Here is a 23,888-nt window from a genome sequence, read left to right on the forward strand (position 1 = left end):
CCATCAATCTCAGAATCTCTTGTTATCAAATTTAAAGTCTACAAGTACCAAGAATTTATCTAGAAGATGGAGAACAGTGCTTTATTGGAAAAGCTGTAAAACAGTGTTCAGGCTTGCTCTTTATCAAGGAAGAGTTTTCCAATGTGAAACTTTTTGGTGTGCTTGGGCTGAAATTTGGAATAAAGGGGAGCAGTGAGAGGAAAGCAAAAAGAAAGATTTTGCATTGTTTGACACAGGAGAAGTTGGAAGGCATTAGTTCAGGAAGTTATGTGGGTTCAGACTTCCCCTCATTTTTGCAAGCCTTCTAGAATAAGTTTTCCCTTTTCAACCCTTACAAAAGGGAAGTACAAAAATGAAATTGTTGCAATTTCTCAAATGGGGTCAAATGGGATACGGAAAATTGTCGGATCTCCCATCATTTCTACTCTCTCCCTTCAAGGCAACACCCTTTTGTCATAGTGCAACTTTAAAACATAGTATTACCATTTGAGCATCTTCTCCCTCCCTTTTATGGACTTCTCGAAGAGTCGCACCAATGTGATTGCTGCAGCATCTTTCTTCTTCAGAACAAAGGTTATGTTCAGCCTGAAGAAATTGAAACTCGGAATATCAGTTGCCCATGGCATGATGGCGTATAAAATGACAATTGTTGTTGTACTCTTAGGTTTTCGGAAAAGCAGATGTGACCAACATAATATTTATTGTTAACAACTCTCTATAACAAGAGCAATAGGGGTCAAATTTAAACAAATAGATTATTATATGGGCATATATCCTTATTATGATACCTCGTATACAACAAGAAAGGTTGTGATATCGCCAATATTATATGAACGTGAATGGCGGGCCTAAAAATCTAAAAATGCACTAGTAAGACGAATTTACAGAAATATAAAATTTGGACAAGATTAGATGATTACGTTAGAAAGAGAGTACACGTAGCACAAACAAAGGATAAAATGAGAGAAGGTTCCCTGATATGGTCTAGACATTTTTTAGGTAGACCTCCAAATGCACCAGTTCGTAGGTGTGACATTAGGATGACTGAAGTTCTAAAGAGGGACGAATTAGATCTAAAATCACATGTAGGGAAGTTAACTTAATAGACCTATAGCCTCTCAAAATCAATGCACATTTAGTTGAGAAGAGAACACAAGGGAAGCAAAGGATCCATATAGGCAATACCAACTAATAGGGATGGTGCACTTCGGGAAGGACATTGGAGTGGCACAGAGATGGCAATGACATCCCAGGGAAAAGGAAAACTCTCATGCTGCAGAATAACTCAAAGAATCACAGACATGGAAATAGAAGATTACCTGCAAAAGTGATGACTCATACGCTTGAAGAGCCTCCTCGAAGGTACAGATACAAGAATGCCATGCCACCATTGTAGATAAGATAGAAGCACCTTCAAACTCTTCTAGTTCAATCTACAGTGATAAATTTCTCAAATTAACAATGCCTTAATTTGATGAGAAACTAAAACTGAAGCACAAGAGTAAGTCCATCACATTATTCGAGATGTTTAGTTCAAAACATACGGAACATTTGAGAAAATTAGAGAAAATATTCGAGGCTAAACCATGGCCATGCAAAAAGACTCATTTTTACCTGGGGTATGAAGAAGTAGAATGATCCAACTTCGTGCTTCATGGAAGAAGATATTGTATCAAAACTTAGGTCCAAGAAGCCATAAGCCGCCACTGGTGTTGATTCAACAGCACAACATCTGCAAAAGTACCAGTGTAGTATTAGACTTGATTCTCTTATAGACATAAAACTCACTGTTCCTTCATGTGATTGTAGAAGTGTGGAACCAGGACATTTGTAATTCATCCTCTGTCTTAAGGGCTATCAGAATCACATGCAGTTTTCTGCTGATAGACAGAAAGACGAGATCAAACAGCAACCACGCACTTCATTGGGGATACAAGTCAAGAATTGATCCCTTACAATGATATTCAAAACCATTACCTAAGCACCTCAAAGTTAACATCACACAAATGTTGAATCAAAATTCTCATAATTCTGGAATTGCAACGACAATTTGGGAGCTTAAGCAAGTAAAATGCAATAACCACCTAACATGGAGAGTTGGATATCAATTACGACCTTTATATACAATTTAGATTCAATACGATGGCAAGAACTCCAAGTACTGCTCTCTCCTTTCTCTATCAATGTCTATCTCTTATGGCATTTCATCCAAAAAGGTAGTTTGTTAAAACAAAGAACAACTATGAAGGATACTACTTAATTTTTTCCTTATCAAAAAAAAAAAAGAACGACTATGAAGGATCATATTAATGTTGTGTTATGTGGGAAAAGCAAGCCTTTTATGCATGCCAGGATCATTGTTAACTCACTCTAGTTATGTTGTGTTCAATTCCTCGGAGCAAATGCAGGCCCACACTTATCCACAATGCTCAGATTATGGGATTCCCTTGGCCTCTATTCAATGCTCCATAGCGCTCACCATCTTGATAACAGAAAAAACTGCATATATAAGTATAATAAATGCTCTCCCATATCTAGGTGTAGTACATCTTTTCGCATTTATCCTGAAGACACTATTGTGTGCAATCTTCAGAGCAAATACAGGGTCACACTTATCCTTCATGCTAGATTACAATCACCCAGTAATTTCGTGTCTACAGTTATCCAGCAGCAGCATTTGCAAATCATCAATATTCCGTGTCTAAATTAATCCAACAGAAGCACTCCAAAATCATCTATTTCACTATTAAGCAACCTCATGTGTCAAACTACCTCCAATGAAGCTTCTTTTCAGAGAAAGAGATTCACCTTTAGGAAAGATCGTTGATGCTTTACTGTTGAGACAATATAAATCTTTGCCACCAACGCAGAGTTGACTGAGAGCATCCCATTTTCCCTGATAGAATTCGAAGCTTATAGCTTCAAAACGTTTATACAGTAAAACTGTTTCTTATCAATGAACATTTGAACTAGTCCAGGTCCCCACGGTTGAATCAATTATTACACAAAACAGTGTATAAGTTTCCAGAAATGGATGATTGGCTTCAATGCTTGTAGAGGAACATTCCTCTGACCAACATACTCTAATATCTCTTCCACCTAGTTTCTTGACAACCAGGAAAATTAAATTTCTCATATAGGGACATGTCTCCTCAATCTTCTATAGCTTATTCTCCTTATATATATTCCATACAAGAATTCCTCAAACAGAGAGGATATAATACCTTTCTCCATTAAAACTCCCATAAGTCTAATTCGACCGGAAGATGTACTTGTTATTGTCCATTATATTTCTTCAAAATTAATTTTATAATATCACCAACTCTTTTACTTCGTTTTTTTTTTTTTGATAACCGAGAAATCACTGAGGGCCAGTGTGGCATGGTTAGAAACTCGGCATATAATGGGCCCACCCCTCTGCCATTCTCCACTTAAATACCGTGTTTTATCTGCAACAGTGTTTGAACCCATAAAGTGCCCCTATATAGTATCACCAACTCTTTAAGGAACACATAACAAGATGGAACCTTGAGTTGCTCCGTTTCCACCAGTAATTGATTTTTATTTAGTTTAAGTTCATCAAGCTGGATTTATATAAAATTCATTCACTGGTAGGATGCAAACGGAACATAAAATAATCAATTATGTTAGAGGTGAAATTGAAGCAAGTGAAGGTGATCTAAAATTACCTTCCAAATTCACCGTACTCTTGAGAAGCAGAAAAGCCCTTAAAGTTGATTGCTGCACCAATTCCAAATATCCCACGAGTGTGACCCAATACAAGTGACTTAAATGTCTGGTTTTCCCTCTCCTTGGAAAGGAAAAATTGTGGAAATACCCCTGATGACTCGGGTTGACAGCAAAACCAATTCAAAGATTTTGTACTGGGAGGAACAGCAACCTGCATATCAGCAATCATCCTCACGCTAATCAAGAAAAAGGATACGCACTATAGAAAAAAAGTACATTGCAACATGAATGCACTCATTTAACAGTTGCCACGTTTGATTGCCAATATGTGGAATCAGTTCCAATCCTATGTGATCCCATGACGGTAAATGTTCCTAGCAAACTATGATCAACTGCTAGTTACAGATGCTGAAGTTTTATCAGATAAACATGCATATAATGCATCCATACACATTTTATAAAAAGTTTGATACGAACTCAGCTGATATGCATATTACATAAATCAGAAATTTAATATGTTCCTTTTCTTGTTGGACCATTTCTCGATTTTTGTGTGTCATCCTTGCACAATGGCTATGCTAATCTTCTCTACATTTCTCGATTTGGTTTGTAAAGCTCTATGATTACCATATATCATACAAACTATAAAGCAATAAGATCAGATTATCCCTCATATCTGTTTAAAGTTCCTTCATAGGTGCACATTGCATAAATTAAGGTGATTTTTTAAAATCTCTAGACAAAGTTGAATCGCATCAAATGAATATATACTAAGTAAATATAGGAGGCTTTTTATTTTCGAAGTAGTACCCGGAATCTAAACATGCCACTAGAACAACAAGGAGGCTTGGCCTTCAGCTCCTCGACAGCCTCCTTAATCTTTTCCAATCCTTGTTCTAAAGTCAATGCTGGAGACAAAGTGCGAGTAATGCAAGTCGAAACCAACAATGCAGCATCCTCTGCTTCCAACACTCTGTTTTCTTGCATTGAACAACGAACTACCTATTCACACATTTAAAAAATACCAAAAAAACTAATAAAACGAAGAAAAAGAAATCCATTAGAAAAAGGATTTACTGACTGTGTAAAGAATTTTTTTTTTACCCTATTAGTGAATTTGATAGTAGGTTATTTACCATTTTTACCATATTATCAATTAATGTTTATCAAGATATTAACTTATAATTGCCTAAAAATTGTAAATATTTTTTTACACCGTGCATAGAACTTAAACTCGAAAAGGGATTTAAGTTATATACACTTGCAGTGTAAAGACAAGTTTTTTACACTATGGGATCATTTGGTAGGGTGTATAAGAATAGTAATGAATATGGTGTATTAGTAATGTTGGGATTAGTAATGCTTGATTATTTATGGTGAGATTATTTCTTATCGACTATTTGGTTTGGAGTATTAAAAATAACATGCATTGCTATATATAAGAATAGTACTGAATAAGGTGTATATACACGGGTTGAAAAATACTACCAAACAAAGGCACTAATAATACCAAAGCTAATACATGAATTATTTTCCCTAATACATTCAACCAAACGACCCCTATAAGTGAATTTTAACCTTTGATAGCAAGTTACTTATAATTTTTACCAGATTATCATTAATATTTATCAAGAGATTTGCTTATACCTAATAAGTTATCAGTGACCTGATTGTATAATTTTTCTTTCTTTTTTTTTTATAAGGTAAAGGTTTTATTAGTTGTATAAATATTTTTACTGCACAGAACTAAACTCTAAGAAAACAATTACTGCAAAATTGTAAAACCTGAAAATTGAGGGTTTTAGGACGGCAATGCAGTGTGAAGCGCCGGGAAATGTGTATAGATAAATGGCTGTAATTGGTGAATTTGATGATTGTACGGCGATTTGGGAGAGATAGTGAACAAGGAAATGTATGAATTCCGGTTAAGCTGTGAGATTTCATTACCGCCCGTTAGAAAATCGTTTGAGATTTTTGAAAGTGAAGAGGATAAGGTGAGCAGTAAGAGAAGATAGAATTAGCCGTTTGGTAAATTTACAAGTAGTTTTGGGGGTCGAATTGGCGGGAGGCTTTTGATTTGGGCTTTATTGTTTGGGCTTTCTCTTAGCCCACTAACCTTCCCAAGAGGACTAATAATGGCTGATTTACGCAAATGTCCCTTTTGTAAGCCTCTGTTTAGATTTGTCCCTTTTTTAAAACTTGTGCAAAGATAGCCCTAGTAAAATTATTCCTTCCGAGAAATGTTATATTTGCGTCCAATATTTGCTAGTATAACTCTTAGTTTGCTCACAAAACATAGTCTGATGAGAAAATTTTAGATCGTGGTCTAATATTTTCTCATAAAATTTTCAATTTACTAAAAAGGATCTTTAGACCGTGATTTAAAAAGCCCATCAATTGCACAAAAAAAAAGAGCTATTTACTAAATAATTGATAATAAAAAAGGCAGTCGGTGAAAATTTCTGAATAATTAATCATTTACAAAGTCATCTTTGATTATTCTTTTCTTAAAGTTATAGGTGAACTAAGACTGACTGACATCAAGCTTCGGTTTTTTCAATATCCAGCTTAATTTAAAACAACCAAATATCATTTTTTAATGTTAAAAGGGACATCAAGGACACAAAAAATAGGTTGGTTTCTGAAGTATGAAGCAGAGTGTTGCTTGATTTGTAACAAATATTACAACCTGTTATATTAGTACTCTATTAGACATACACTAAATTTATGGAGCCATCTCCGTACACATTCCAATTACAGCTGGTCCTTTAATTTGTAATATCAAACCGCACATTATAATTAGTTTCTCCGTTACCGTCCCTACATTACTAATTCTTGTATTACAATCTTATCTCACGTTTGCATTCAGGGGCCTAGGCAGAATTTTTTTTAACCGGTGTCGATATTTAAGAAAGTGAATAAATAAACACATCTACGTTTTTTATTTAGTATCCTCACTAAAATAATTTCAAAATACCTCGTTTTTTATAAAGGCATCAAATAATTACTCAAAAGCTCATCGTTTACTTGATTTTGCAAATTGGTCTTAAGCAACTTCGATACACGAAAAAAAAACATGACAATTAACAATGGAACTAGCATCCTAGAAGTTAATATAAGTTAATGTTTTGGCATATAGGGTACGAAATTTTATAAGAGGCACTTGACCAAGCGAGCTGAGGAACGGATTTATACCCTCGACCTAAAAGAAGAAAAAGAGGCACTTGACCAGGCGAGCTGAGGAACTACTTGTTTTAGGCAATGTCATTTCTTTTTATATACGTTATGTTATTTTTGCACATTAATTACATTTACATATTTAGTAAAGTTTTCCGACGAAGCCAAGGTGCATCCGTCCCTGTTTGCATTATAACTCTTGTATTATTTATTACTAATAAATGCATAACTTGTCTGCCTGACAAATGACCCATAGATTTTGATGTTATTCATTAAGGAGTGCCAAAATTTCACAAATAGGATCACAAACAGCCATTTCTCTTACACGAGAATATTAATTAAATTTTTTGTCGTATCAACTTTAAATTATGTCTTTTTCCATACATTAGTTACTTAAATCACGAAGGCACTTTAATTAGGTAGGTTAGTAAATGCATTAAAATTTCGTGACCCTTAGAAGGACCGAAAGAGTATCCATTTTCTGGTGTCTCACCACGACTATACAATTTGTATAAATAATAATAAAAAAAAAAGGGGGGGCAGTAATTCATTTATGGATCAAGTTGTACACTACAACACATGTTGCTAATTAATAGGTTCACCAAAGCTTAAAAGGCTAGGGAGTATTTCTCATCATAAAGACGGGCGAGTCTTGTGGCATATGGAATTGTTGATATCTTGTAGACTTTAAGTTACATATGCATAAAGATTTTTATATTAGTAATATTATGTAAACGACGATAGCAAATTAGTTACACTATTTTTATCATATCAATTGCACGTATAACATTTACATATAATTACTTTATGACTGACCTAATTGTTTATATTAAATAGTTTTATACTATCTGTTAAATATAAGTTTCAATGATGAAAAATAACATATTACTATGGTGCAGTATCACGATGGATAAAATAAAGGACTCAAAAAGCTCTATCATTCAAGTATGGAAGAAGTAAAAGAATTAAGGAAAAGATCTGTCAACGGAAGAAAGTAAGGAAGAAGAATGATGGAAACTCCAGAAGCAAAGGAAAGGAAAAGTATCAAAGATTAGAGACAAAAAAGGAAGAAGTAGCGAAAATCCTAAAGAAGAATCAATCAATGATTTGATAGTAGATTGACGGAGGATATTATAGGAAGGTCCCAAATTAAAGAAAAACGAGATTGCGAAGCTCTGCACTGGAGATTCCTCTATCAAAGGCAGACCGTTAAAGTCCGGAATCAAGGGATCCAACTTTGATTACTCAAATAACAGAAAGTTCTGCTTAGCGGAAGAAAAGTCTATCAAGGCCACAAGTCAAGGAAAATCAACGGAAGCTTCACCTTATTCTTGGAAAGAATCAGTCAGCGATTCTTTCAAGGGTCAACTCCCTTGGTTCTGTAATCTCTCAAGATTCACGTCAATCAAGAGTAAAGAAGGCCTCACGAAGTATATATACATCTGTACCAGGCTTGAAGCAGACATACTTTGAACGAACCACTATCACTCTTTTTGTTCTACTCCAAACAAGCATTGTAGTTCTCTTTAGATCTGTTGTGTAATTAGTGAGAGAAGAAAAAGAGATAATTGTTGGTGAGGCATTGTATCAAGAAGAGAGAAGTGACATAGTGACTAAGCTGTTGGTGCAAAGCTACATCAACTCTCTTGTAATCGAGAAGCTTCAAATACTGAAAGAGAGCAACCTTGCAACCCAAGGGGACTGGACGTAGGATTCGCATTGAATCCGAACCAGTCTTTAATTCCTGCATTTACTTTCTGCATCTTATATTCTACTAGCACAACTGTTAGTTTATTGCATCTAGTTGACTAATTAAAAAACCAGTCAACTAACAGAGATTAAGTATTAAAAATATACAATTCACCCCCTCCCCCTCTTGTACTTTCAATTGGTATCAGAGCAGGTCTCACACTTTTTATCGTTTGCTTAACAGCTAGTGAGAAAAGATCATGTCAAACCAAGTAACAATTGGAGCACTCTTTCAAGAAGTTACATCGCAAGTAAGGCCACCATACTTCAATGGACAACATTTCTCCTACTGAAAAGTACGCCTGGAAATTTATGCAAAATCTTATGATGTCAAAGTATGGCATGCCATAAAAAAGGGGAACTATCCACTGCCAGTAGGAACTCAACCACCCGTAGATCCTGAAGATATAGATGAATATACATACGAGCAAATGACTGTTGTTCAAGTTAATGCTAAGGCACGAAACTTGCTCTATAATGCTATAAGTAGAGAAGAGTATGAGAAAATTTCAACTTGTGATACCGCCAAAGAAATATGGGACAAACTGGAAGTTACTTATGAAGGAACCAGTAAAGTGAAAGAAACTCGGATAAACATGTTGGTTCATGATTATGAACTCTTCTAGATGAAATAAGGGGAATCTATTGAGGAAATATTTGCAAGATTTAGCAAAATCATTGGCGATCTGAAAGCCTTTGGTAAACCCTACTCAAGTGATGATCAAGTTCGAAAAATCCTAAAGAGTTTGCCTACCACATGGCAGACAAAAGTAGTTGCACTCTAATCTCAAGATCTAAACAAACTTTTATATGATAAACTACGAGGAGATCTTATAGCATTTGAGGAAAACCATCTCAAGAAAACAAATCAGGAAGAAAAGAAGAAAATAGTTGCCTTCAAAACTACAACTGATGAGAAGATATAGAAATACAAAAAGGGTAAGGATGTCATCCAGACGAACTAGGCAATATAATGAACAAAACAAAAATGATGGGAAATGCTTTGAATGCGGAAGGTATGGCCATGTTCAAGCTGAATGCCCTAAACTTACAAGAAAAGTCTCCAGAGGATTCAACAAAAACAAATCTTTCGGAAGCTGGAGTGATGAAGACAGCTCAGAACATGAGGAAATAACAAACATGTGCTTCATGACTATTTTTAGAAAATAATAAGAACAAATATTCTGGCTGCTAGACTAATGAAGACACATCAAATGATGAAAGCAAATAAGATACATAAAACTATTTCATGGCACGAGGTGAAACAAGTGAGGTAAGATCCTATGACTGTGATAATGTAATGAATTGCAGGATATTCTTGATCTCATCCTAAAGGAGTCTCAAAAGATGTTGAATGAATTGAAAAGACTCAATAGGGAAAAGAAGCAGTGGGAACTTAAACTTGAAGTATGTGAAATCAGAAGAGATGTACTTCAAGATGAGGTTCAGGAATTGCAAATGCAACTGAATGGCATGCGCAAATCCACCAGTCACAACTCGGTTAAGTCTAACCAGGTGACTTACAAGTCAACTGAAAAAGAACCGGCTAGAACTGAGTCCACAAGTACTAACACAAGTGGTAGATCAAAAACTAGATCAACCACTGTGTGTCATTACTGTAACAAAGTTGGACAAAAATATTCCTTTTGTAGATTTCGTAAGTCTAATGTTTCAGGATAGATTTGGAAGCCCAAAAATATGACAAAAATCTGTTCAAAGAAGTTACAAAAATAAATGAAGGAAGTGTCAAATTTAGTGATGATTCAAAAGAAAAAATAGTTGGCACTGACACAGCTCCATTCAACAACAATTGTGATATTACTGAAGTATACCTTGTAGATGGACTCAACTATAATCTCTTGAATATAAGTCAGCTATGTTATTCAGGGTACGGAGTCAAATTCAAGAAAACAGTATGTGCCATTAAAGATAAGTCAGGTAAAACAATACTTCCAGGGAAAAGGTATGGAAATATTTATATTCTTTATGGCATTGAAAATTTAGATAGTCATATCTGTTTAGCATCCATATCTGATGATCCGTGGTTGTGGCATAAGAAACGTGGTCATGCAAACATGCATCTAATTGAGAAACTCTCCAAACATGATTTAGTTATTGGCCTTCCCAAACTCATTTTTTATAGAAATTATGTATATGATGCATGTCAGATTGGTAAATAAACTAGGAACTCTTAAAAAACAAAGACATTGGGTATACGACCAATCCTTTACAACTGCTTCATATGGACCTATTTGGACCCACTAGAACTGCTAACATTGGAGGTAAATGATATGCTTTTGTTATTGTTGATGACTACTCACATTTTACATGGTTGATTTTCCTATCTCATAAAGATGAAGCTTTGAAAAAATTTGAGATTTTCTGTAAAAGAGTTGAAAGAGAAAAAGGGTATCTCATCACATCCATCCAAAGTGACCATGGAGGAGAATTTAAAAGTAGAGCCTTTGAAAATTTCTGCAATGATCAAGGATATACCCACAATTTCTCAGCTCCAAAATCACCTCAACATAATGGAGTAGTTGAGCGAAAAAATCGAACTCTACAAGATATAGCCAGAACAATGATATTAGAACATTCCCTGCCAAATCACTTTTGGGCAGACGCAGTAAACACAACCTATCACATTCTCAACAGATGTCTTATAAGACCCATCTTGAAGAAAACTCCATATGAATTATGAAAAGGCAAACGGCCCAACATAGGTTACTTTCATCCATTTGGCAGTAAGTGCTTCATCCACAATAATAGTAAGGACAACCTTGGAAAATTTAATCCAAGGAGTGACGAAGGTATTTTTCTTGGTTACTCTATTAATAGTAGATCTTTTATAGTTTATAATAGACGTACTTTATCTGTAGAAGAATCAGTGCATGTCATATTTGATGAAAATAATACTACGACCGAGAAAGGAATTATTGCAGGTGATAAAGATATCAGCCAAGAAACATCACAGACAAGCAAGTCACAAAAGTCGATTGATAGCACCCGCAGTCACAAAGTCGACTAGTGAACCTGCCAGTAATCAACCTGAACCATAGAAGGAGTCAACTACTCCTACGTTTGGAACGCGTCCAAATGAGTGGAGAAGTGAACCAGAATACCCTCAAAAGTTTATCATAGGAGATTCAAGTTAAGGAATAAAAACTAGGGGAGCTCTTAAGAAGAAGGAAAATATAGCACTCATCTCTCAAATCGAACCAAAGAAAATTGAGGAAGCCTTAAAAGACTCCAGCTGTGTACAAGCCATGCAGGAGGAATTTGATCAATTCGATAAGATCAAGTTTAGGAACTATTACCTAAGCCTGCAAATGCTGTCATAGTTGGAACCAAATGGGTTTTCAGAAATAAGCTGAATGAAGATGGAAAAGTAGTGAGAAATAAAGCCAGATTAGTAGCTCAAGGCTACTCACAGCAAGAATGAGTCAACTATGATGAAACCTTTACTCTGGTAGCACGATTAGAGTCTATACGGATTCTTCTAGCATATGCATCTTTTAAAGGTTTTAGACTTTTCCAAATAGATGTCAAAAGCGCCTTCTTAAATGGCTTTATTGATGAAGAGGTGTATGTACAACAACCTCCTGGTTTTGAAGACCCACAATTTTCTTACCATGTGTATAAGTTGACTAAAACTCTATACGGACTCAAACAAGATCTTCGAGTCTAGTACGAAAGGCTTAGCTCATTTCTACTTGATCATGGTTTTACAAGAGGTAAAGTAAATACTACATTATTTATCAAAAGATCATTAGGAGGTAATCTTATTATCCAAGTCTATGTTGATAATATTATTTTTGGAAGTGCTAACCGTCTTTTGTGCAAGAAATTTGCTAATCTCATGCAAAGTGAGTTTGAAATGAGCATGATGGGAGAACTCGCGTTTTTTCTTAGACATCAAATTCAACACTCTGTGAAAGTAACTTTTATATGTTAGACCAAATATACAAAGGAATTGATTCAAAAGTTTGGCATGGGAAGTGCTAAAGCAATTGTTACACCAATGAGCCCATCAACAAGTCTTGACAAAGACGAAAAGGGAAATCCAGTGGATGAAACGAAATATCGTGGAATGATTGGCTCCTTACTTTATCTAATTGCTATTTGACCAGATATTATATTTAGTGTGTGTAAATGTGCCAGGTTTCAGACAGCTCATAAGGATTCGCACCTGACAGCAGTAAAGAGAATAACACGTTATCTCGTTAGAACTGTTTCATATGGACTGTGGTAGTGTGGTACCCACGATCTAACAATTTTAAACTTGAAGGTTTTTCAGATGTTTATCTTGCAGGTGATAAGGAAGATAGGAAAAGCACCAGTGGAACATGTCAATTACTGAGAAAGGCATTAATATCCTGGAACAGTAAGAAATAAGGATCAATTGTATTATCCACAACTGAGGCAGAGTATATTGTCATCGGACAATGTTGTGCACAATTACTAAGATTGTGTAAGGACCCGATTGGTCGTTTTTAGAAATTGCACTTTTCTCGGTAGTTTGGGGGAACGAGTAGCCCCCTATAACGTATTATGACTTGTGTGAATTGCCGGTGTTGGTTTTCAGGTGTTTCAGAACTTGTTTGGAAGAATGAATTTCATTGTTGAAGCTTTAAGTTGGAAGAGTTGACCAAGTTTGATTTTTTAGTATTCGACCTTGGATCGGAGTTTGGATGGTTCTATTAGGACCGGATGGTGATTTTGGACTCGGGTGTATGCCCGGATTTGCATAATTTTAGAAGGTTTCAGCACTAATTGGCGAAAGTTGGAATTTTGAAGGCTTGGAAATGTTCATAGGTTTGACCAAGGTTTGACTTTATTGATATCGGAGCCGGATTTCGATTCTGAAAGTTATAGTAGGCCCGATATTTCATTTATAACTTGTGTGCCAAATTTGAGATCAATCCGAGGTGTTTAGGCTTGTTCGCCGTTAGTTTTGAATTTTGAAAGTACATTAACTTCATTAAGTCGATTTGAGGTGAGATTTGTGATTTTGATGCTTTTAAGTGAGATTTGAAACATCTAGTAGGTCTGGGTTATGATTTGGAACTTGCCTGCAAAATTCAGGGTCGTTCGGAGTTGGTTTGATAGCATTCGGACAATTGGTTGTAATTTTAGAAGTTCTTGAGTTCTCCATTCAAATTTCATGCGTGTTGATGTCCGATTCATGGTTTCGGGGTGTTATTTTGGTGATTTGATGGCGCGAGCAAGTTCGCATGATGTTTCTAGACTTGTGTGGATGTTTGGCGTGGAGCCCCGAGGGCTCGGGTGAGTTTTGGGGTGGTTTCAGATCATTTTTAGGCCATTTTTAGTTGCTGGTTTTTGGATACAGGGGTGTACATTGCGATAGCGTAGATTTGGATGCGATAGCAAAGAGAAAAATAGGAAAAATGGAGTGGTGAATCGCGATCGCAGAAGACTTCACGCGATCGCATAGAAGAAAATCTCTGTTACACTAACCCGACTTTGGAAGCTTATAACTTGCAATCTACAAGGAATTTGGAGATGATCCAAAAATGAAAGTTGTAGCTCTTTGTGTCTAGTTTTCATAAAAATAAACCATTTATCATTTGAAGTTTTGTACAAAATGTTATGGCTAATACTCTATAGGCTGTCTGAGAAAAGTTGGGAAGGGTTAAATAGATATTTGTTCATCGCGATCGCATAGGAATATTGAGCATGATGAGTGGAAATGCGAGATAGTGAGATTGGGTACTCTGAGAGTGTGAGTACATGAGTTCATCACTGTATTGCATTGCATTAGACATGCATACTTGATATGTAGGCATAGAGAAGTATTTTTTTCATGCCATATGATAGTGGAATTTCTTATCTGTTGTTAAAGTTTTTGGAAAAAAATCATAGATTTCATACTTACTCATATTGTCACGCCCCATCCCCAGGGAGCGCGACTGGCGCTCAACCGAGTGAACCCGACCGAACAAGCATGTTAGATACTTTCTACCCAATTAACCCATGATCAAGAGAAGACGTGATTTCATTAATTATACAATAGGAGTCACATTCATACAATCCTAAATCATTTCATTAGCCATTGCGCTTTTAAGTCCCAAAACACACATTTCTTAAAGTTCAAGTGGAACAAGTGATCAAACACAACATGACTTGTTTAACATTCCCAACACACATATACAACCCACCTAGTGTCTACGGAGCCTCTAAAGATACAAAAGAAAGTAAGGATGGTGCCGGCAACAAGGCCCCGGCTATACCTCAAAAAGTGACCATAATATAAACAAGAGGTACAATACATAACCCCGGAATGAAATAGGGCTCACCGAATCCGCTGAGAAGAGGATGCAGCACTATCTGAGATCCGCACTGTCTGCTATGTAATCACCTGCATCCATTTAAAGATGCAGCGCCCCCGGCAAAAGGGACGTTAGTACCGTCGGCAAAAGGGGCGTTAGTACCTTCGAATAACACTAGTATGTAAAGCTAAACACTAACTCAATAGGGTGAATAATAATACAAGAGGAGCAGTCAAGAATTCAACAATGGATTCAAATAATATTAAAACAACAAGTTAAGAATCATATACGTTTTCAAGTCAATTTCCATATTATTAGGTTGGGTGATCTTTAGTACTGATATTCCATAAATCACAATGCCTCCGTATTCTTACACGGAGTCCGATCTCGACCCGATCGGCTAGGTCATCTCATTTGATACATTTCCATAATTACATTATAATTTCCAGCACAGTACCACCATGTGTGCGGCATGGCGTCCGATCATGGCCCGATCGGCTAGGCCATCTCATTTGAGACATCACCACAATTTCATTCACAATACCACCGTGTTCTTACACGGAGTCCGATCTCGGCCCGATCGGCTAGGCCATATCATTTGAGACGTTACCACAATTTCATTAGTCAATTATCTCACATCGTACTTCTTAACAGTTATAAAGTCATTCTTGGCACTTGGCCGTATTCCATAGTTCCAGACCCCTTTTCTACATTCAATATCATTATTAACAACAATAAGGCTTCCTATTCAAGATATTAGATTCACATATGAGCGATTTAGGAATCTTAGGCACATAGAGGCTTTTCATACAATTTGGCACAACAACCTTTATTTCGATCTTGACATGAAGTCTTAATATTTCTAACACATATTCCACATTTTTGAACACATCCTCAATAACAAGATAACATGATGAAGCATTTAGAATAAATATTGAACTTACATCCTTCAACACAAACACGTTAGAAATCGCCAATTCTATAATGATCAAGGGCTTACTCCAATTACATGATCACCGTGAGGTTCGATTCTAATAAGAAGGGGGTTTAGCCAACATATCTTAATTGAGCTCCTTGAAACTCTAAGATGTTCCGGAATATTAGCCACTTTAATTTATTTTAGCAATATAACAAAATTGAACCAAAATTAGGAAGATGAACATGGTTTTAGCTCATTTGAGCATATTATCAAACACTAGGTGTGCATCAATGTTTTAAGCCCCTCTTTGTGGAAGATTTCATCTTTTTCCAACCCATTGTCTATCATTTTTAGCTCGCAAACTTCCCACATACCTTAGGAACACATGCATGCAAAGTAAGCACTCCCATCCCCATGAATTACCTTACTAATGGCCCATTCTAGTTATATTTTGAAATTAAGAGTTTGGGTGATAGAATCTTACCTCTTAGGAAAAAGACCTAGGTGCCTCTCTTGATAATCTTCAAGATTTTAAGTGAGAATTGAAGAGAAATGTGATTAAGATCACTTCTCCCTCTAGGAACCTCTCTCTCACTCTAGAATTATCAGAAAATATGATCAAAATGGTACATGGGATGTGTTTTAACGAAATAGGGTCGGGTTTAAAAACCCCAAAAGTGAAGCTTCGGAACAAGGTCTGCGATCGCATATGTGATCGCATAATTGATATGCGAACCGTATATCGGTCGCATAATCAGTGACCAAAATAGCCAAAAACTTATCTGTGTCTGCGTTCACTATACGGCCCGCAGATCTGTACTGTGGTCGCATAATGAACCACAGAACAATTATGCGGTCGCATAGTCGATCGCAAAGTTTCATCCAAACTGGCCCAATTAACTGCCTCACTCTGCGGCCATTATGCGGTCCGCAAAGTGATTCTGCAGTCACATAATGGACCGCAGATATACATTTCACTGCCAAACATTTTCCTTTACTTTTCGGTGCATTGTTCAATCCAAAAAGTCCGAACCGCGGCGAGCAAGCTTACCGCGGAGAATTTCTATAATACACAACATGTAAAACCAATTCGACACCGCGAAACCTTTTTTTTTTTCTTTTGCAAAATTTTACGGGGCCTTACACATATTTTTGGTGATTTCGGCAAAAGATTTGAGTTTTACTGTTATACTTGAAGAGAAAATATTTATTTTCTGAAATTGTATACGAGCTGAGCATTTATTTATTGAGTTATTTCTTGTACCATCTTTATTATATTATTATGAACTGTTGCTGGTTAATGGAGTTGAACTCTGACCTTTGTCCCACCCCGACTTGTGTTCCAGCTCGTCACTACTTTTAACCTAAGGTTAGGTTTGTTACCTATTGAGTACATGGGGTCGGTTGTACTCATACTACACTTTTGCACCTTGCGTGCATACTTTGGACGCTGATGTTGTTGTGTATGACGGAAGCTAGCATTGAAAACGTACCTGCGTTCCAGTTACAACTGCCTCTTATTTATGGTAGCCCTAGACTTATGAAAATCTATTTATGTACATTCGGACAGATGATGTATTTATTTCATACTATCTTTGTAAACTTTAAATCTTAGAAGCTCATGATTTGTACTACTAGTCCTTGGGAATTTTTGTATAATAGTTTAGTTGTATTATCATTTTTTCTCTTAATAAATATCATTTGAACTGGTTTGTTGTTAACTGGGTTACCTAGTGGATTGGTTTAGGTTCCATCATGGCTAGATAGATTCTGGGTCGTGACAAGGTGGTATCAGAGCTATAGGTTCATAGGTTCTTCAAGTCATGAGCAAATGTCTACTAGAGTCTTGCGGATCGGTATGCTGACGTCCTTACTTATCTTCGAGAGGCTACAAGGCATTTATGATAAACTTCCCATATTTTTTTCCTTATCGTGCAACATTTATTCAGCATGAAACGTAACTCTTTGAATTCCCTCAACGCATACGTATGTGCGTGTGAGCGCTCGGTATCAGCTGTGCATCACCGGCTTGTGATTCCATGGATGAGGTGGGAGGTTTGATTTTGGTGCGCTGATGATGGGTCGGTCTGGAGGACTTGAGGCCAGGTTTTGACTGCAGCTTGAGCACGGGGATTTTGGTTGTGTGAGCATGTACTTTTGGACTTATATGTCCGGTAACATCCCTATGAGTTGCATTTGTGACTCGATGAGTGGCTGGATGGCTATATGATGAGCATGATACGACTACAAAATGTGTTCAGATGGTTTGATTGTGATGAGAATAGTTTTCTTGAGATGTAAAAAGGACTATTAGGTGCTAGATTGCTATCTAATGTGACGTATAGTCTCGAGTTATGAGTGTGTTGAAAGATTTTTCATGTTGATTAATTGTGGAACGAATTAGATTTTCTTATCTTGTTGTGAGTTCAGACTCAGTAAGATTTAGTGATGGCGTAGTAATCGTGGCTGCGAAAGGGTATAGCAAGATGCCAATTTGAGGCCAAGCAGGTGGGTTATCTCCTGCAGAGTAATCTACGGAGGTGTGATCCTTATAATGTTGTGTGAAGTGTTTCTTTTCTAACAACGGGGTATATGTGTTGAGATTTGAATTTGAATTTGGTTAAGAAAGTCGACCTGACCGTCACGTGGATGTACGCGAGCGTAGTAGATGATTTGAGGTACTATATGATTTGTGTTATGTGAGCTTATGAAGGATTTAGTTAAATCTCCCTGTGGTATTATGGTAGTAATAGAGTATTGGTATTACGAGTTATCAAGTGTTTTGATCTATGGCTTTTAGCCAAGTGGGGGTGTCTTCTATCACCGATTTGATTGCATGGTTATGTGTTGTACTGGTTTCGATTTGAGACATATTTATGAATCAGATATGACTAGAAGAGGTGGAGAGCGAGGATGACTCGAGTAAATGAATTTCTGGATACGGGTTATGTTACACTTTATGGGTATATGGAAATCATGGAATGAGTTGAGTTGTTATTCGTGACGGATGTAGTGTGCACGATGTATGAATTTGCTCGGTTGAGTTAAGGCAAAATTACTTCTTTGGGGTGTTGTTGTGCTAATTGAGCATAGGCAGTTCTACCCGTTTGGACGGTGCAATTGAGATTTTAATAGAGTGGATGACTCTCGAGAAAGTTCTAATGGATTCAAGATTTTTATGTAGCAGTTGTGAATTTTTTTCCGGATTCATATATGGATAGAATCTGAGATTTACATTGGATGGTGTCGGGACTTGCGGTATTTCTATATCATTATGGATTTTATATTTCAGTATCAGAAAGGTGAAGAAAACGACTTTAGATTCATAGAAGGTCTTTTCAGAGTGGGTGTCTCGGTTGTGGTACTTTTGGGGTGCTTAAGAGGGAATACAACGGCTTATGGGCCTTAGGGCGGCATGGTTTTATGCTAAGATCTTGTGGGGTGAGTTTTGGTTAATGATTGTGGTGTTCTAGCAAGGGAAGTGTCCATTTGAGGGTAATTCGGAAGGAACTCAGAGAAATAGGATAATTTGGTAATAACTTGGATCATCACGGTAATGGATATGATCGGTTCTTTGGGTACTTATGATGTGGTGAGCCTCTATAGGTGTTTCATGGCAATGATCTTGGGTTTTGGCGACCTACGTTACTTAGTTGAGTTAGAGGGATTCAGTTCTAATAGCTGAGTTATGTGCAAATGGATTTCAAAGTGTTCTCAATGGTTTCTACCACGGTTCGAGGTGTATATTTCCTGTTGGCATAAAGAGCGTATTGCGTGTTATGATTTTCTCCTGGATGAGATCAAATAAAAGGTTCATGGCTAATTGAATATGTAGTTTGCTTGTGACTCAGAGTTGATTATGAGATTCTCGTACTTTTCATATTCGTGATAGATGTAGTATGTTGTGTGGGATTAAGATTTGCATATGCAAGGTCACGACTTAGTTTTGAAAGGAAGAGGATGAATTCTTAGACAACATGGGCGGTTTCAGATGACTAGATGAATGATATTACTACTTGGTATTGCCTTAAGAGAGCGTACATTTCAGAAGGTGCACTGAGTGTTGACTTACAGATGCTTTATTGGTATTGCGGTACTCGCCTGGTTGATCGACTGTTGATATTCAGATTTTTGCTATGTGGCACGGAAGAATTATAGAAGTATTCCTCGTGGGATGATCGTGTATGATAGATGTGTTAGACATTCAGGCGGTGGAGTTGGGATCAGATATGGTGATTCGTATGTTCTACGGATTTGGAGACCAGGAGTTCTCAGAAGTAGATTGTTTCGTGGTTGTGGACAGTGAAGATATGGCCAAAGCTAGCCAGATGATAGTATATGTTATGGTTAGGTCATTGTGGACTTTCAGAGGATTATTTATCTATTTGTGGATGACCAAAGTTGATTTGTGGCCCATTGGTAGGCCCAACGAGGATGTGTATTCTACACCGGGTCGGATTGGTCGACTCCGTACTGTTATTGTTGGGGGATGTGCCATTCAGTTAGAGTGGATGTTATTCGTGCTCTAATATGATCTATGCGTTACTCCTCTACGCTACGAAGGGTTGTGATTTGTTGGTTATAAGCACACATGGTGTGGTTCTGTTTGGGTCTTGTAGCGGGATTTGAGCGAGATGGTTATTAGGGTGTCGAATGGTTGATTGCGCCTTGGTTATGTTCTCTCTGGACTGTGGTATATTGTGCTATTTGCTTCTCCGTGGTTATGGTCATACACTTCGTGTATTTGATGTCGAATTGCGTGTAGTTGCTGATTTTGAGCATGGTGTCTTGAGGTATTTCATATGGACCCGTGTTTGGATGGGGTCACGCAGTGCAACTGGGTTATGTCGGGATATGATCCTTTGTGTTAGATTTGTGTGTCTTGATTCTACTACACAAGATGGGTTTGTAGCTTTGCGGTTGTGGTGGTACTTGTTGAACTTGCGGGATGGTTCTCTCGTTCATTTGGGTTGTTGCTTATTGGGGCACGGATTGCGTGGATTGTGGTTTTAGGTTGTATTGATGTGGCATATCACTAGAGTGGTTGTGTGCTGAGATGAGGTCATCGGACCTAGAATGGGTGCTATCAGATTTGTTTGCGGTATATTTGGAAGGATAATGTCATTGATCGGCTTAGAAATTGGCTATAGTTCTTGTCTAAGGAGAGGGAGCTCCATGGCTTGTTGGTCTGATGAATGGTTGTGAGTTTCTACGTGTTTCTTTCATCATCGGCAGTGTACGAAGGTTTTAGAATGAGGTTTTGTTTCATATGAGGTTTATTACCGGTAATGAGATATTTTGAGCAGCCACCGTGATCGGAAAGTTTGCTACGAGTATGCGAGTTGTGTGGTATGTCATGTAATCATATCTTGGGTTATGGTTATGGCTTTATACAACTTCTTCAGACTTATACAGTATGTAGATGTGAGGTTCGTGTCTTGTAGGAAATTCCAGATGTTGGAAATTGGATTATGTGGTTTACGGGCTGAGGTTGAAGTAATGATCTTCAGTTATGTTGTGTTGTCGGGCCTATATGGAATAGGGTGACGTGGGATCACCCCCGGGTATGTGCATTGTAAGGTTACTCGGCGATTTGATGGCTTTGGAATGACTCTTGACACATTCGAGGACGAACGCATGTTTAAGTGGGGGAGAATGTAACGACCCGACCAGTCATTTTTAGCAATTACACTTTGCTCGGTAGTTTTGGGGCACGAGTAGCCCGGTATGACGTATTATGACTTGTGTGAATTGTCGGCGTTGATTTTAAGGTGTTTTGGAACTTGTTTGGAAGAATGAATTTCATTGTTGAAGCTTTAAGTTGGAAGAGTTGACCAAGGTTGATTTTTTAGTATTCGACCTTGGATCGGAGTTTTAATGATTCTGTTAGGTCCATATGGTTATTTTGGACTCGTGTGTATGCCCGTATTTGCATTTGGATAATTTTAGAAGGTTTCGTCACTAATTGGCGAAAGTTAAAAATTTGAAGGTTTGGAAATGTTCATAGGATTAACTTTATTGATATTGGGGTCGAATTTTGATTCTGGAAGTTATAGTAGGTCCATTATGTCATTTATGACTTGTGTGACAAATTTGAGATCAATCCGAGGTGTTTAGGCTTGTTCGCCGTTAGTTTTGAATTTTTGAAGTTCATTAAGTCGATTTGAGATGCGATTTGTGATTCTGATGTTGTTAAGTAAGATTTGAAACATCGAGTAGGTCTGCATTATGATTTGGAACATGCCTGCAAAATTCAGGGTCGTTCGGAGTTGGTTTGGTAGTATTCAGACACTTGGTTGTAATTCTAGAAGTTCTTGAGTTCTTCCTTCAAATTTCATGCGTGTTGATGTCCAATTCATAGTTTCAGATGTTATTTTGATGATTTGATCGCGCTAGCAAGTTCGCATGATATTTTTAGACTTGTGTGGATGTTTGGCGTGGATCCCCGAGGGCTCGGGTGAGTTTCAGACCATTTTTAGTTGCTGGTTTTTGGCTACATGGGTGTACATTGCGATAGCGTTGATTTGGACGCGATAGCGAAGAGAAAAATAGGAAAAATGGAGCGGTGAATCGCGATCTCGGAAGACTTCATGTGATCGTATAGAAGAAAATCTCTGCTGCACTGACTCGACTTTGGAAGCTTATAACTTGCAATCTATATGGAATTTGGAGATGATCCAAAAATGGAAGTTGTAGCCCATTGTGTCTAATTTTCAGAAAATCAAACCAGTTATCATTTGGAGTTTTGTACAAAACGTTATGTCTAATATACTACAGGTTATCTGAGAAGAGTTGGGAAGGGTTAAATGGAAGTTTGTTCATCACGATCGCGAGGAGATGGCTGCGATCGCATAGGGTAAAAATATTCCTGCAAAGTTTCGTAATCGCGATCGCGAAGGGTACTCATGGAGCAGTGTATAAAGTACTCTATTTCGAAGGTTTCAGACATTTTTGCATATTTTGAGCTATGGAGCTCGGATTGAGACGATTTTTGAAGCGATTTTCACCATATGGATTGCGCTAAGTGTTCTCCACTCATTTTTGATTATATTTCGTGATTCCATCTTCATTTTGGGAAATTGGATTATGAATTTTAAAGAGAAATTGAGGGTTTTAGCCTAAAGTTTTATGGTATGAGTTTTTGAGTTTTGAACATCGATTCGGAGTCGGATTTGAGTGAAACTGGTATGATTGGACTCGTAATTGAATGGGTTGTCGGATTTTATAAGTTTTATTGGGTTCCGAGTGGTGGGCCCGGGTTTGACTTTTTGGCCAATTTTAGGCTTTTGATTAAGGATTCGACCTTTATCATTTGAAATTGTTTCCTTGGGCATTAATTGATGTATTTGAGTTTCTTTTTTGCTAGTTACGAGCTGTTCGGAGGTCGGTGCGCGTGGGATGGCATTTTTGGAGCATCGCTTGGCTTGCTCGATATTGGATTTGACTTGTTCAAGGTAAGTAACACTTCTAAACTTGGAGCTGAGGGTATGAGCCCTGATTATACGTGTTATGTGATTTGTTTGGAGGTAACGTACATGCTAGGTAACGAGCGTGTGGGCGTTTACTTTAGAAATTGAGACTCGGTCGATTCTGTAGAGCTGTGTAGCCAATTGACTATTTTCCATGTATTTTTTATGTGTTAGAGAAACTGAGCTGTGACTCATGTTAGAAATCATGCGTAGGAAAATGCTGGTATTATTGGGACCAACTGAGGTCATTCCTACTTTTGAATTATATGTTTAAATTGTAATTTTATTCTTAGTCATGTTCATTCATTGCATATCATATCTCAGTCTCTGTTGCTACTTATTAATACATCATATCATCATTTTGGGCTAGTTTCATGACATTGTAAGCATGAGAGACTGGAGAGATTGATGACTGAGTGAGGCCGAGGGCCTAATTGTGAGTGATATTTATAGGATCGGGCTGCACGCCGCAGCATGTTTTATTGATTTATGCCTGGATTTGGCTTATTATAGCGCTTGGACTGAAGGAGCCCCTCCGGAGTCTGCACACCTACCATAAGCGTAGTTGATATTATATTGAGGGATTGATCTTCC

At 37.3% G+C, this 23,888-nt stretch overlaps 1 protein-coding gene and 1 non-coding gene across 6 annotated transcripts in view; both read right to left on the bottom strand.

The window, feature by feature from the left end:
• Positions 1-5,712, bottom strand: part of LOC107804357 (protein PHYLLO, chloroplastic) — a 29,493-nt gene extending 23,781 nt beyond the window's left edge. For 3 of the 5 annotated variants that reach the window (XM_075226740.1, XM_075226739.1, XM_075226738.1), the window contains exons 1-6: positions 5,476-5,712; positions 4,501-4,692; positions 3,690-3,901; positions 1,615-1,732; positions 1,320-1,433; positions 484-585 (exon numbers count right to left, since the gene is read on the bottom strand). In XM_075226740.1, the coding sequence (XP_075082841.1) occupies positions 484-585; positions 1,320-1,433; positions 1,615-1,732; positions 3,690-3,901; positions 4,501-4,692; positions 5,476-5,634 (897 nt within the window). In that variant the 5' untranslated portion in view covers positions 5,635-5,712. Of the gene's footprint in view, positions 1-483; positions 586-1,319; positions 1,434-1,614; positions 1,733-3,689; positions 3,902-4,500; positions 4,724-5,475 lie in introns of those variants that run through there. The other 2 variants (XM_075226741.1, XM_075226742.1) reach the window with 2 other exon arrangements.
• Positions 4,215-4,317, bottom strand: LOC142167631 (U6 spliceosomal RNA). The gene has a single exon (XR_012697721.1). It is a non-coding gene; the product is annotated as a U6 spliceosomal RNA (small nuclear RNA).
• Positions 5,713-23,888: the final 18,176 nt, after the last annotated feature.

The sequence above is a fragment of the Nicotiana tabacum genome, chromosome 12 (assembly GCF_000715075.1).
Source record: "Nicotiana tabacum cultivar K326 chromosome 12, ASM71507v2, whole genome shotgun sequence".
Taxonomy (NCBI): domain Eukaryota; kingdom Viridiplantae; phylum Streptophyta; class Magnoliopsida; order Solanales; family Solanaceae; genus Nicotiana; species Nicotiana tabacum.